Below are 14,632 nucleotides of genomic sequence, written 5' to 3'. Positions count from 1 at the left end.
TTCCATTTTCTGGAGTCGCTACACTGCAAAATGTCAGTTCGGACAACTCGAAGCAACGAAAAATAGGCCTGTATGGTGGACGACTGAAATGACCAAGAGGGAACTTAGTAACTGAGGATCGAGGGATTTCAGGTAGTCAACTAAGGCTTGAACTGGATATCATCTTGAACATGGGACCCCTCATACCTTCTGACATGCCATCCGCACTCACAATCTTTGATCATCCATCCTCCGGTACAAGTGCAGTCTGATCGGTTCTCGTAAGCCATCTTAAGTATTGCCTAATTGGGAGTGAGGTGGGCGTGTTAGATCTCAGAAGGGCTGACAATTGGTCGTGTAGACTGGTGTTGTGGTGGTTAAGCTCAAATTGTTTAGAGTAGATAGCTGTAGGGATCATGACAGTACAGTGTTGAGTTGTAAGTAGTATTCTAAACACTTCATGAGGAGGAGAGAAGGAGAGAAGAACTGACACCCGTAGGGAATTCGAAGCCTTTTGTACTCCGAGATCTTTGCGAACACAACTCTGGCCAGAGGCCACCCTACTCGAAAGTTCACACATTACGTGTTGGCAGCATCTCACGATGAGTACAGATTGGGCAGCACTCCGGGTTGAAGGACTACCTGGTTGGGTGACAGCAAAATAAGTCCATTGAATCCACCCACACCCCTTCAGCAGCACACAACGGTATTGTCTTCCATTGGCGGGGCCAAGGATCGTCACTTTCTTGAATACCAGATTACCCCGGTAATGATGGTCTGCTGATTCACAATCAGACTCAGAGACGCCATCAGGAATTTGGGATGCTACTGAATCCCGTCAGTTTGGTTAGAGCCCGAAATATCATGAGAAGAACTGGGTATTGCAGCGCTTTTCTGCAGCTCGGGTAAATCCAGACATGCAGCACAGGTCGATGAAAAGCTATAATGCGGTCTTATTGACGCAGTATATGCATGTAAGATACTCTAGTTCCTCGTTAGTTCGTTCTAGCAGACTTTCTTGGAAGCTCTACATGGCGTAGAACCAAGGCATGCTTTTCGGAAATAAGGCTGCTGAAGACAGCATGGTTTTCTATCAGCGTATAGTACACAATACTCTACCTCCATTATTGTCGGAATGGCCATAACCACGGCAGCTTTTGCACCAACATATGAGACAGCGGCACTAACAATAGCAGCTAAGAATGTTTTGATTGGTCTCCGAACTGATGTCCGCAGGTGACAATGTCTTGTCAAGGTGCCAGCAGCATGGATATGGGATTGAGTATTGGAGTCGTCTTCTACCCAAGCAGCAGCTGCATGACTCCTGGATCCATTCATTTTCTCCATATCGTTTCTTTGGCTGGAGTTGCTGAAGTAACTGCTAACTGAGCTGAAAGAATTGCGCTCTATCTTCACCGTCGACGGGTTTAATGCAGGAAGCCGCTGTGCGACATCAAGAACGCCAACAACACAACATCCTTGGAGCAAGCCAAATCCCAGTTCACTACACCCTCTACTCTGACAGACACTTCTCATTAATTTGCTCACGCGGACGATAGCCTTGGCGGGAGTTCTGATGATGTGTTGCTTGTTGATTGAGTATTGACGGGTAAACGGCCGACGAAAGAATGCGATAGCAGAGATGATGAACGCAGATGCAGATTATCCACGAGGGCGACCTACATGATATGCATGTATGCTCCATGCGGAAATCGGGATATGCAAGAGTCAGTAAGATACACTATTTCGAATTGGCAGAGCAAGCCAAGGGCTCTCGCTCCTCTCCTATTAAGGTGAAAGAAGTCCTGGGCTCGTCTATACCTGCTCTTCTATCCCGGATGAGAACCTCGCTTAATATGAGCTATGGGTATCCGCACATGGGCCTGATATATTTTGTGACTAGCGGGGAGAGCCAGAGACCCCTTTTCGCTTGTTCGTCGCTTCTTTGGAGCTGTTCGTCAATATGCGAGTTGGGTAGTTCCCGACGGCAACGGAAGTACCATTGTACCCGTTTCGATAGCGGTAAAATCACATCATTGACTTGTGATTGATCTCTTGTCATTTGACTTGATTTTGAAGAAGAACAATCGCGGGAAATTATGTACTGTGATGTCAATAAGACTTTGAAGAGAGGTCTGGACTGAGATACGATGCGTAGTATAGACTGATAAACAGGGAAGGTTATCACATGAGTAGTGTCTATACCACTCAACTTCTAGTAACACAACCTCAAGCCTCACAACCCCCACGCTCCGAATAGTAAGTGACGAGGTCCATCCACACCCCTCGCAGAACTTGCAGCAATAGCACACGATACTCACCACACCCTTTCGAGCGCACACTCACACACACGATCAAGCCAGACACATCCAGGCATCCTTCGCACACCTCAACCCTCCCACCATCACAAAATAAAATGACAACTCATATCGCCTCAGTTTCTATCACATTGGTTCCTGCTTACCCCAAGTCTTGAACTGTAAAACACCAACCATCGTCCACCACCCCATGTCATAGAACTCTATACTACCACACCAAAAAGACTCGGCTTAAAAGCCAAAAGCCGAAGTTCGGCTCATAACCGGTTTTTGGTCTGGGTTCGGGAGGAGTAGGAGTCGGGAGAGTGGTGTGTGTGGGAGGAGGTGTTGTGGGTAGATGATAGGTGGATGAGTATGGTTAGGTGAGTAAAGGAGGGGATGGGCAGGTGTACGGATTATGTAAATAAGAGACGGGATGGCTGTGTAACTGTAACTGATTTGTGTTGTTAGATTACTAATCTTCAATAGCTGGAGATTAACTTTCATACCAAAACGTGACTTAACTATCTCTTTGTTTTGAAATAGATAACCTTTAATATGCTTGATATACGTCCTTCTGTCTCACATACTCAGCATTAGAGGGAGATAAGAAGAGATAGAAGTAAAAGGAGAAATGCGTCCTAAAGATATCGGTGACCACCAATCTTTCAGTGTCGAGGCTAGATAATAGAACTCCAATATATGCATAACCTTAGTGAAAGAGTATCCTGTAGAAAGTTTATTTCTGACAATAATAAGAAACTTTAATTCAACCTCCCCATCCCCATCCTCCACAACCTGAAAACAATATCCCACCCACCACCTGCAACTCGACCCAATAAAAAAAGACCCGTTAACACCAATCTACAATAAACACAGCCCTACGTGGGGCAGAACCCCCCCATATACCTAGGTACCAAATGAATTCAATATTACTTCCTCTCCAGGCTCCGAGTTCTCATGAGAACACCAATACCAACATAAAGCAGTTTAAAGGACCCAAGACGTGTAAATTCATTATCTACTCTTACTAACTATGCGACCTCGAAATACACTCGGCCGTTCATCGACAGAATGCAACAAAAGGTAAGATTCCATCTGCAGTCAAAACGGGTTTTGCTTTTGCATAAATTAAATTTCTCACCAACTATGAACCAGTCTCTAGATCAATCTAAATGAGACACATGTGAATGTATGAGATGATATGTTCCCTAACTAAAGCTCCGGGCCAACGTTGACTTTGAAGTCAAGTCATTCAAATTCGACGCCATCTCCGAGAGCGCCAAATGCGGGAGGAAAATATGATACCCTGCCTAATGATCCCTATTCATTGCATAACTCCAGCTTATCCCTAACTAACCCAGATTCTCCTAGCCCGCCTTCGTGAATATGAAGACTATTGCCCTCTTGATATTAAGATGATAAATTAAGCAAAGTCCGGTGCAGTCGCAACCAAACCAAAGAAAATAGCGGCTCCTCCAGCCGCAACATATGCGGCACGGTTCATCAGCGTCTTGAGCTTCTTCATTGGTCGTCCTTCCCTAGCATGTGGTTGCGATTGGATTTGCGTAGTTGATGGAGTTTCTACGACGGCCGTTTCTGGAGAAGTAGCCCATGCACGAACCTCTTCCTGAATATCAGAGATTTCACTAGCCTTTCTCTTTTCACCAGTTCTTGCCTCGACTGGTGGAATAGACTCTTTGGATGGAGGATTCTCGATAATATCATGGATGCTCAATCTAGACCGAATGGCTTTGGCTTTACTTTCGTTAAAAGTAACCGCACTTGTCATGTCATATTCGGGACTAGCCGCGCGCTCGACAGCGGGGAATCCCATACCCTCAGATCCGATCGTGGGGACATCTTTGCAGGTCAGTAAATGTGATTGACAAGCATGATTCTGTCTAAACCTACTACATTTGAATATGTTTGGACTAGGGAAATCCGGGATGTAGTTGAAGGAACTGGCAGAGGTATAACTGGACTCTACCATGTTTGGGTCTCTGACGAAAGGTTTCTTCCCAGCAAACTTCATGCAAGTTCTTGTCGGTACATTGGGCGTTGAAAACTCATGCATAAATGGCTTGGGAATGTTTTCGGCAGCTTCGTTGATCTTAGCCTTGTTCTTCTCTCGCGCTTCGAAAAAGGCGTGCTTGCCGGTCTTGTCAGCAAGAGTTTGTGCAAGTTGGCGATTTTCAGAGCTCTGCGTAATCATGGTCGAAAGTTGGACAGAGTCGAGCTCAGCCTGCTCAACTTGCTTGACTTGAGCAGTCTTGACCATGGCAGCGTCTGAAGGGCTTGGTTGTCTATCGATCGCAACGACTGGCTCGGCAAGTCGTTTAGTTGATGGAACACCGATAACTGGGCTCTGAAGATCTCTTGTTAATGGCTGGTTGCCAATTGCTGGAGTCTCGAGGTGGGAGAGTGCATGAGGTAGGAAGCTCGACGGCTCGAATCCAATAACACCCGCTGGTTTAAAAATGTTTACAGTTTTCTCGGAATTTATCATTGCATCCTCAGCGACAAAAGGAGACTTGAACGCGGCGACCGGAGATGAGCACTCAGGACTTGTGTTGCTCATCGCGTCTATGTTATCGAAGAGTACTCGAAGCCCCTCCTCACCAGCATCAGATAGACCAAAATCGCTGTCATCATCGTCATCCTCGGCCATGTCGAATGCATGAACATTGGTTAGAGGGCTGGAATTGGAAAGGTTGTCGAGAGAACGATCATCATCTGACCCAGACTCATCGCTGAGACGATCATCCATGTCAGAAAGGCTGTGTGATTCATCCGAGTCGACACTGTCTGAAATGTCTGAGTTTTCAGAGTCTTCGAGATCGTCCATCTCGTCGTCATGGTCAGAATCCGAGAACTCGATAGGGTGGCTTGGGGTAGCTGGCGTTACCTCTGCAGAGGCAGTGCCTTCAGCAATCAAAGCAGGTTCACCGGTGAGGTCGATTGTCCCAAGTATTGGACTCGGGGCTGGGGAATCATCACCTGTCAAATCAATAGCGTCTGTTGAATGAAATGCCTTGTATGTTTGTTGTGGGCTCTCGATGGAAATGTTAGACTCGCTGGAAACTTGCTGGTGCTCATCCGTTGATTCGTCGCTGATCTCACATTCAGAAGAGGAGTCGTCCATTTCTGGAAAACAAAACGTCTTTCCTCGACTATAACATCATGGGTCAGCATTAATTCATAAGGCGGAAGCAAACCGTGTGCATAGGGGAACATACCTATATCCCGAAAGCTCGATACCAACTTCAAACTCGCAGGCAGGAAATACCTCTGGTCCACGTTTGACTTCGGCTCCTAGTACGAGCACGTCTCCGTGATGGACTCTGACTGGCGAGCTCTCGAGTCTCGTTCCATTTACACACGTCCCATGCATAGAACCAATATCTTGGATCAGGAGCGCCTGTTTGTAGTCAGCAAAGATGATAAATCGAAGAAGAATAAGAGGAACTTACTGCTTTCTGATCGTCGAACTTCAGCTTGGCATGACTTCGAGACATGACTGGGCTATCGAACCATGCGTTGTCTACAGCCCCAAGTATATTCTTGGCAATACTCTTCGAAGCTCTGCCAATGACGATAACTGGAGAATCCGGCGTGAGTATGAATCGTCGTTGATCAAAATCGCCGACCAACGAGCGTAAGGTAACGGTGACTGTATTCAGGTCAGTATAGGCATACTTTGATAGTCAAAAAAGTTGAGCTTCAACAATGAAAGTCGAAGAGCGTGGAGCACTCGGCAGCCCAGATTGGCATGCCAGCGTATGTGATACCGAGAGAGCGATTTCATGTAGGCTGCTCATTTTGTTCTGCCAGCCTTATCCACCTCCGAACGTAAGGAAGTCTGACATACCTTGTTGCGGCATCGTGTGGTCCTTATGCTTCTGAACAGCCTGTAGATGTGCTAGTATGCGCAGCATAGAAGGCAGACAAGAATATTAGATATCCTGCGAAGTTGTTTGTGATACGATCGGACAAGGTGGAATCGAAATCACGTAGGTGAAACACGTTGTTTCCCGGTCGAGGCCGTCGGAAGGTAGATAAGTTTGGGTACAGGGTACGGTGAAATGATGAATGGTGAGAATGTTGAACTGCTAGTCAAAGCAGAGACAGCATCAAAAATCGAGCGAGGACGCAGCAGAAGAAAGTCGGAAAGGGAGTGTCGTGAAGTTTGGATAGAAGGAGGGAAGGAGGGGTTGTAGTCGAGGCCGTCAGGCAACACCAGCTCACTCACAGGCGGATAAGCGAGTGCAATCGATAAGAGCTCAGCTTAGGCAAGGCGGGGACTAGCGCGAAGGGTGGGTATTGAGTCATATACGGGGGACCTAGGTAAGTCGAGATTCATATGATATGTTCATTCAGATTACAGGAATGAGTTATGACTACATATACTGAGAATAGTCTGTTCGCATAACATAGACGAATTCGTTATGATTGTGGTGAACTCTGTCATAATCCATTCCATATATGGTTTGCAGCAGAAGAGGCGGCTCCACTCAAACGATGATCACGCTCCATTACCGACGCCATAATTAGCCTAGCTCTAGCCCACGCCGCCTGATAATCCCTGAGTTGGCGCTCTCCCGAGGACGATTTTCCCCGTTCCCCATCATACCACCAATCTTTTTCGCACACTAAGAACTTGTTGATATTTAAGACGGTCCAGATACTATCATCTTCGCCAACTTCTCCTACGTAATTAATGGACGAACTAGCTTTACAGAAAATTCCTCCTCAAATACCCTACGATCGAGCTATACGATAACACGAGATCAGAATCGCATTTAAACCCCCAGCTTCAACTTGTACCTTAGTACCCCGCACACTTGAATTTCCAGGAATCTCCAGATTCACGCGCTTGCTCACACTTACAACCTTTGAACACATCCTAGAAGTTCATTCGCATCGCAAAAATGCACGACGACCTACGGCGACGCGCTTTGGAGAGCGGAAAGACAGTTTCGAAAAAAGCTCAGTCTCGTATCTCTTCCAGAGCTTCCACTGCCCCAACTTCTCGCACACACAGCAGAGCTGTCAGTCGCCATGGCTCTGATGACGAAGATGGAGATCTAAGCGATAGCACAAACTGGAGGTAAATACAAGATCTGTTCTTTGTTCTACCTGCGACGCAACTGACCAAGCGCACCAGTGTCAACTCGATCGATGATATGCTTGCGACAGATCTGCCCGAAGACGCCACCGAAGCATGGAAACAAGACCTCACCGATCGCATAGAAGAAATCATAGATAGAAAAAGAAGTAGCGCCCAAGGAAGAGAGACGACCCTCACCGCATATACTCATTACTTGATGAGCCATTATGCTTTCGACCAGATAAAACACAAGACCAGCGAGTTGTTCCCGGCGTTAATGAAGAGCATTAAAGTAGACAATACAGAGAAAGAAATATGCCTTGCACTGAGAGGTATAGTAGTCTTGACTTGCGCGAAATACTAGAACTAACAATTGATTCAGCTATTGCACTCACCATTATTACGGTCCCCTCCGAAACAGCATACGACGGTTTATTCCAGCCCTTAAAGAGAACCTATTCAGATTCGGAATATCCTGCGGTCAAAGCGACGGCGATACATACACTCAGTACAGCAGCAGTATATGGAGGTGCTGGAGATGATGAAATTGGTGATGTGATGGATGATTTACTAGAGATTATCGAATCAGACGGAAATTCCATCGAGGCAGCAGACAACGGAGAAGTGGTAGCAGCAGCGTGCCAGGCATGGGGTTTTCTGGCAACTTCGCTCGAAGACCTCGAAGAAAAGACAGAAACCGCAATGGATGCATTCGTAGAACAGCTGGAGAGCAGTGACACCAAAGTCCAAGTCGCATCTGGTGAAAACATCGCTCTAATCTACGAAAAGAGCCACACCCCACGAGAAACTGACGACGGCCCTGTAAGTTCCGACGATGAAGACGAAATGGCCGCCGAAGAAGCGCGTTTCGTAAAACGGTACGACGTCTACCGCCAAAATAACCAACTCGAGCATACCCTCCGCCAGCTCGCGACCGAGTCCTCCAAACGAATTGCAAAGAAAGACCGGAAAACGCTCCACACCAATTTCTCGGACATCTTGAACACTGTCCAACATCCAGCACTCGGCCCGCGATACTCGACCGCAAGAGATGAGAATGGTCGTATCTATGGCTCGAGAATGACGGTTCGCGTACATAAATCGGGGACGATGAAGATTGATAAGTGGTGGAAGTTACATAGGCTTCAAGCCCTGAGAAGAGTTCTTGGTGGTGGCTTTGTCGTGCATTATGAGGATAATGAGGTTGTGTTTGAGAGTCTGCCGTGAGTTTGTCCGCTATCTTAACCCCAGTTGTCTTGCTAATGTGGGTTGCAGAATCATAATCCAAGCCGACTAAGCTCCACCACCTCACATCTTCAACATTGAAATTAATTACAAAATCGCAGGCGTTCAGGACATCCCTCTGTTTTCATGATATCAAATACTCAATACCCCATTCTTTTGCAATCATATTTCTTTTTCGGTGGGAGTGAGAGGGATGACTTTACTTAAAATCTTGTTTTTCGGGGGCATCTAAAAGGTGTGCATGTATTTATGTGGGAATTTAACAAGTAGTATGAGGTGGATCAAAAATAAATCAACACATCCATCATCTTAAACTTAAGGCTTTGAACAAGGCCGGTTCTAGCTTCCTATGTGTTTCTCCTCCTGTGACCTCTTTCTTCTCACCTCCTTCCTATGGTAATTCCAACTAGAAGACGTGAATAGGCGTAAAGATCTTCACTTCCTTCTACTTGAGCAACTGACCCTCGTCTCTTTCCGAATTAACTCCCCTGTTACAACACTGGCGTGGAAATACTCATCAGAGGTACCACGCACATCATCTTTTGAGCGAGGAAATACATGGGTAATGTATTAGCTAAAAAGAATATATAAGAAGGTCCTTACGGGATAGATATAAGTCAACCGTGAGGATGAGCAATGGAAGACGCCGACTTCTCCAGCCTAGATCAGGCTGCGTTCTTTCCACAATGTTTCGGGGAGTCATAACATAATACATCCAAGGTTGACAACCCTCACCACCCCCCTGGCACCCACAACATCAAACACTCACCCAGCTCACTCAAGAAAATTAGTAGAACTTGTGATCATCGTCAAACTCGCTTCTTGCGTTCGCTATCTAGATATACATTGCCATCTAGCCCACTCCTCCGCTGTATGTATATACCATATCCCGCTCCCGCTCCATCCCATCCATATCCATACACCAAAACCCCAACTCTCAGCCAAAGTAATACAAAAGCGCAGCCATTCCAATGCCAAACAAAACCCGCTATCCTCATATAAACCCATCCCATATGCAAACCGCCTAACCCAAACAGAGATATCGTACTAAAAGAGATTCGTATACACGCTGCTCATGAGGGACCCCAAACGCCTATTATGATACCCAAAAAACAAAACACCCATCTCTTACTCCTTAAAGACCTCTTCAAGCCGAGATTGCACCTTCCACATGCTGAGCAACCTCCTCATACCACAGCCCATGCGCCTCGCGATCTAGCACGCCCACTCTCCCGACCTCATCAACGATCGCACCGACCCTCTGCACGAACTCCGGAAGGCCCAGCGTAGCTAGATTCTCACTCGCAGTGCTCGCGCTCTTAACTTTCTCTTTCTCCGTGTTGGCTGCCAGACGTGTCAAGATGTGGTTTCTTAGCCGAGTCGCTAGGAGTCGCATAACGGGATCTCTGAGTTCGGATGCTGGTTTAGGCTCTACGCCTTCCGCGGAGGGGAAGATGTCGATATCAGCTGAGGTATTTACAATCCGGGTGACGAGGTCGCGGATGTGGTTTTTAGTGGCGACAGGCATGCTACGTGATGATTCCAGAGCAGCTTGGATGCCCTGAGCTGCTGAGGTAGCGTCTTTGGAATTCTCAAGCACAGAGTAGATGCGTGTGGCCTCGGTCTTCCACTGGCTCCGGACATCCCGTTTGAGTAGATTTTTGCACTGGAGCAAGATCGCTCCTGCTGTGACGATACGAAGAACCTCGACACGTGTCTTGGTGATACGCTTCGTGTCGATGAAAAGCGTTTCTGGGATGGGGATTGATGAGTCGAAAGAAGTGAAAACATCTGTAAGCATTTGTGCATATATCTTTTCCGGGCCTGGTTGATCTCTCAACAATTGAACATGATCTGGATCTCGTCGAACTGCCTCAGCGAGGACCTTCTCTCTAGCATGCCTCCAAGCTGCCTCGGTAGCGGTAAGATTGTTGGAGGTTTCCTCCATTGTTTCCTTAAACCGTGTCGTCTCGTAAGCTACGGCATGCTTCATGAGTTCCGGAGCCGCTGTCTGGAGCATAAAATTTGCGTAATCAATCTGCATCAAATCGATCGCGTGAAACAAGTTCTTTAAACGATCGACTACATCCACAGCCGGCTGTTTGTTCTCGAAGGACCCAACCAAGACTTTCATCTCGTCATCTCGGAAAGGAGCACACAGCTTAGGAATGATGTTCGCCATAAAGGAGAAAAAGTTGTCGTAAGAAAAGTTACCATTATGTAACTCTCGTGCAACTACATCATTATCGAGGGCCTCGCCAATCATAGTATGCATTGAGTTTCCAGGCTTGAGAAGACCTTGGAGTTTACCCTTGATGTTCTCAGCCATAGCGAGCACCCAAGGGTTTCCTCTGCCCTGAGCGATGTCTTGACGCATCGCATCGCATATATCCTTCATGAAAAGATCTCTCTTTTCAAGAGCATCGTCTGCAATACGGTACTCGCGGTTGATGGCTACCTCATGCGCGATAGTACGGTTGTCAGGCATAATCGCAGTATCGGTACGCAGAGCATCTGCAAGTGATGACTGTGGTTTCGTTGCGTGTCTAGTCGGGGTTGCTGGTGGTGTCAAAGTTTGAAGGTTGCTGCTCACTGTTCTCTCGGAGACTTTGAGAGCTTCGAGCGTGTCTGCTTCCGACGTGGAAGAATCCGCAGCCCGTGGTCGCGAGTCTCCGGTGGGTTGCTTTTGAGCGCGAGCCTTTCTTGACTCTCTGATAGCATTTGTGATCAGTTTTTTCCCCTGTGCGGCGCCGGCAAGTTTCTTGATTCGAACCATCAATTTCAGCTGATTATCCCGAATACCATCCCTATACGAGTCGGTGACAGATTCTTCTGTACTATTCTTGACGGTTTGCCAAATCGAGTCCAACTCCACAAATTGCAAGACCATCATGTCAATAAGAGTGCTCGAATCCCTTGCTTTCCAGGCAATAAAGGCATTGAAAAATGTAGCATACACCTCCGACAAGCTAGAAAGCTCCGACGCGGGGGGAGTATAATTGTTTGTGGCTGTCAACAGAGATAAAACGTTCTCGAAAGAAATAAGTAAATCCCGAGCCTTTGCCACTAGATCCTGCAATTGAGGATTAGCAAGATCATCTCTTCTCAATGGCAATACTCCCACCTGTTCTTGTTCTTTACTGTCGCTCTTACTGCTAAGGACCTGGGTAGGATGCCCCAGAATAAGAAAAGCGCTCAGGAACGTTCGAACAGCTGTCATCTCATTGACAGAGCCACTTTCGCCCTCTTTCAGACCACATATCCGTAAAATCTTTGCCGTGCCAACCAGGACCTTCTCTTCAGCTAAGAGCTCGACAACGCTCTCGAATGATGTATCTTGAACTCCATCAATAGTAAGACCAAGGTCAGAGAATTCCTTGAGCGCCTTCCACCGTTGATGAACTCTCCACTTCTTCTGTATTCTAACAGCGGCGGCAGCTTCACTGAGTGATTCAACAATCTTTGGCATCGGCGATGAGCTCTTTCTAGGCTGGCTGATAGATCTGCCTCTCTCCTTTTTGATATTGCCTCTATTCAACATCTCTTCTCGTCTTCTGTCGGCTTCGGCAAGTCTCTCCTCCATTTCCTTTCTGAGTTTCTTTCCTTCGGCCTCTCTTTTCTCTTTCATGCTCATAGCGACACCCTTGGCGCGCTTGACCTCCTCGGCACAACGAGCTCCAATCTCTGCTAAATTCTTATCTCTAGCCTTCTGCGCTGCCAGTGCTCTTTCTTCGGTATTTGTTGTGCCTCTAGGCTGCGCCTTGGCTAATGCAGCTCTGAGACGAACCTTTTCAGCATGAGCGGCTCTATCTGCTAGTCTAGCTTTGCGGTCCTCTAAGATTGATGCACGGCGGAGATTTTGTGCGATATAGTTACTCTGTGGCCCACGCCCATGGCGGTTCGAAATGTGAGACTGCTGGGAATGCGCAGATGACATGGAATTTCGGCGAGAGGAGGCGGCGGATGACTTGCGACGATTGTTTGTTGGTCGATAAAAGCGCGCTGCAATATGAGGTGGGGGTGAGTAGATTCTGTTTGATGCTGCGGTCATGTAATCGAGATCTGTATCTTCTGGTATGCCGGCTTCGCCCATTGACTCGTCTTCTAGGCTGGGAATTGGGTCGCTATGAATACTCATGGAACGTCCGTATGACGCTTTGGCGCCAATCCGGGAGGGATCGGGAAGCTCGTTCGACTCTTCTATTATGTAGTCTAAATCTGTGTTTGTCGCGACGGGGTTGGTAGAGTCGTTTCGAGTCTCTGCCGGACCTGTTGACTCCTCCAGGTTGCGATCCGGGTCGCTGAGGGTTTCGGGCGTGCGAAGCATCTTGATGGTCGCTGTAAATATGTTCGCTGTGCGCTGTTCGTAAAGAAAGAAAGGCTAAATGCGGTATGTTGAGTTTCTGAAAGCAGCTTTCTATGGTGGGCGGCGGGGTTGGAATGAATGCGTCGGGTGCTTGGTGTAAATCTATTTATCGTGGTTGAATGAACGAGAGTAATTCACAAAATGGAAAACACAAAGGAGTATGGTGAAAAGGGCGGAGGCGAATGAGTTCCTTTGGCCACGGATGTACAGAGAATTGAAAGTCGACCAAATGTCGTGGGGAAGGAGAATTGAGGTGGTTGGTGATGGTTGCGCTTGCGGTCAAAGGTCTCGACACCGAAAAGCAGGATGTCGTAAGAAGATGCTGACTCGCTTTGGGCAGCACATGTGACGCTAGACTGCATTTGCTCACAATTCATGACAGAGCAACAGCAAAGAAGCAACCAGAAGGAAATGATAATCTTGTTTCGAGTTTCTCGGGTTTGTCACTTTGTTTTGTTTTTCGCATCATTTAGAGTTAGCTGCTTTGTCCATCTTGCTCAATTTATATCTTCAAGACCTTGCGCAGTGACAATCTCCGAGAAACAATCATGCGGCAAGAGCATGCGACGGAAACTATGTTTCGTTTCAACTCTCGAGGGCGTCGTCGAAATCCTGGTTGAGACCAAGCGGGGTTCATGGGGAACCGAACGTTGCAGAAGATCTCCCAGCGGTCTGGTGCTGCAGCAGAATAAATGGGGGGTTCGTGACTAAATTAGCAACTTTCTAGAATGCGATTTTGGTTTTCGGTCTGCATCAAGCAGCACAATCGTGATTGTGGAACGGAGAAAAAATTGGTAAATATTTGCTACCCGGGTACTCACTTGGTCCAATTCTATAAGCTGTTTGGTAGCTTTCAATCCTGTCAAATCTGGACATCCTTTGATACTGACTGTAGGCCCTACTGAACAACATGAGGGAAGTCACGTGATAATCGTCGCTTCTATATTGACAGTCCCGGTCTTACACACCCTCGCGGAGGACAAAATAAGTAGTAGTCGCAATTCAATATTTTCTTGATTAATTTAACGAAGTATTGTATATTTAGTGGATTAACTTAAAACGTTATCACTATCCGTTAGTTGTTTTCAATAGATGAGACTTTTTAAACTCTATTCGAAGTCGACTTATTGTTCAGTCCAAGGTTAGCGGGTAGGTAACTGACACTTATTTTGTCCTCCGCGAGACACGTTCTACTTAAGTTGTTAAGTCCGATCATACCTTGAGAGATGCTTTATTAATTGAATGGTGGAACCAGAGATGTTCCAGGTTGCTCCTTTTTTAAGGCAAGAATCTTGTTTGAGTAGAGCTTTTTGACTTATCCTGCTTACCCTGCTTACCACGTAAGGGAAGACAAGTGTGTAATGGCATGCGTCTCTCTAATTGTTTCTGTGTTTGAAATCAATAGTTACCCCTAGAGCTCGTCAACTCATCGGAACTGGAGGTAGTATCGACTGGAGCAAAGTATGTGGAGCTTATCCTTTAGACGTTTGTTTTTGACAATATGTATCGAAAAACAAGCATTTCTGTCACATACGACCACAGACTAAGGAGAATTGGGCATCCCGTCCGCTCTGCCATACACAAGCCTTAGATCGGCAGATTAGTAGTTGGGTGGGTGACCACCAGCGAATACCT

The 14,632-nt window shown here is 46.8% G+C and overlaps 4 protein-coding genes across 4 annotated transcripts; 1 reads left to right on the top strand and 3 right to left on the bottom strand.

The window, feature by feature from the left end:
* Window positions 1-984: 984 nt before the first annotated feature.
* On the bottom strand, window positions 985-1,515 carry GLAREA_05274 (uncharacterized protein; the record flags this gene model as incomplete). The annotated part of the gene is made up of 1 exon (XM_008078563.1): window positions 985-1,515. One exon carries the CDS (start codon window positions 1,513-1,515, stop codon window positions 985-987), a length of 531 nt encoding a protein of 176 aa, XP_008076754.1.
* A 2,187-nt stretch (window positions 1,516-3,702) lies between these two features.
* GLAREA_05273 (SMAD/FHA) lies at window positions 3,703-6,160 on the bottom strand (the record flags this gene model as incomplete). The annotated part of the gene is made up of 5 exons (XM_008078562.1): window positions 3,703-4,139; window positions 4,191-5,449; window positions 5,516-5,697; window positions 5,750-5,949; window positions 6,148-6,160. The coding sequence occupies 5 exons, from the start codon at window positions 6,158-6,160 to the stop codon at window positions 3,703-3,705; spliced, it is 2,091 nt and encodes a 696-aa protein (XP_008076753.1).
* Window positions 6,161-7,207: 1,047 nt separating this feature from the next.
* Window positions 7,208-8,683, top strand: GLAREA_05272 (ARM repeat-containing protein; the record flags this gene model as incomplete). The annotated part of the gene is made up of 4 exons (XM_008078561.1): window positions 7,208-7,386; window positions 7,444-7,718; window positions 7,769-8,609; window positions 8,662-8,683. 4 exons carry the CDS (start codon window positions 7,208-7,210, stop codon window positions 8,681-8,683), a joined length of 1,317 nt encoding a protein of 438 aa, XP_008076752.1.
* A 1,095-nt stretch (window positions 8,684-9,778) lies between these two features.
* GLAREA_05271 (uncharacterized protein) lies at window positions 9,779-12,958 on the bottom strand (the record flags this gene model as incomplete). Its single annotated transcript, XM_008078560.1, has 1 exon — window positions 9,779-12,958. One exon carries the CDS (start codon window positions 12,956-12,958, stop codon window positions 9,779-9,781), a length of 3,180 nt encoding a protein of 1,059 aa, XP_008076751.1.
* Between the last annotated feature and the right edge of the window lie 1,674 nt (window positions 12,959-14,632).

The sequence above is a fragment of the Glarea lozoyensis genome (assembly GCF_000409485.1).
Source record: "Glarea lozoyensis ATCC 20868 chromosome Unknown GLAREA10, whole genome shotgun sequence".
Taxonomy (NCBI): Eukaryota; Fungi; Ascomycota; class Leotiomycetes; order Helotiales; family Helotiaceae; genus Glarea; species Glarea lozoyensis.
The sequence above is the reverse complement of the archived record's forward strand: the minus strand, read 5'-3'. Positions and strand labels throughout refer to the sequence as shown.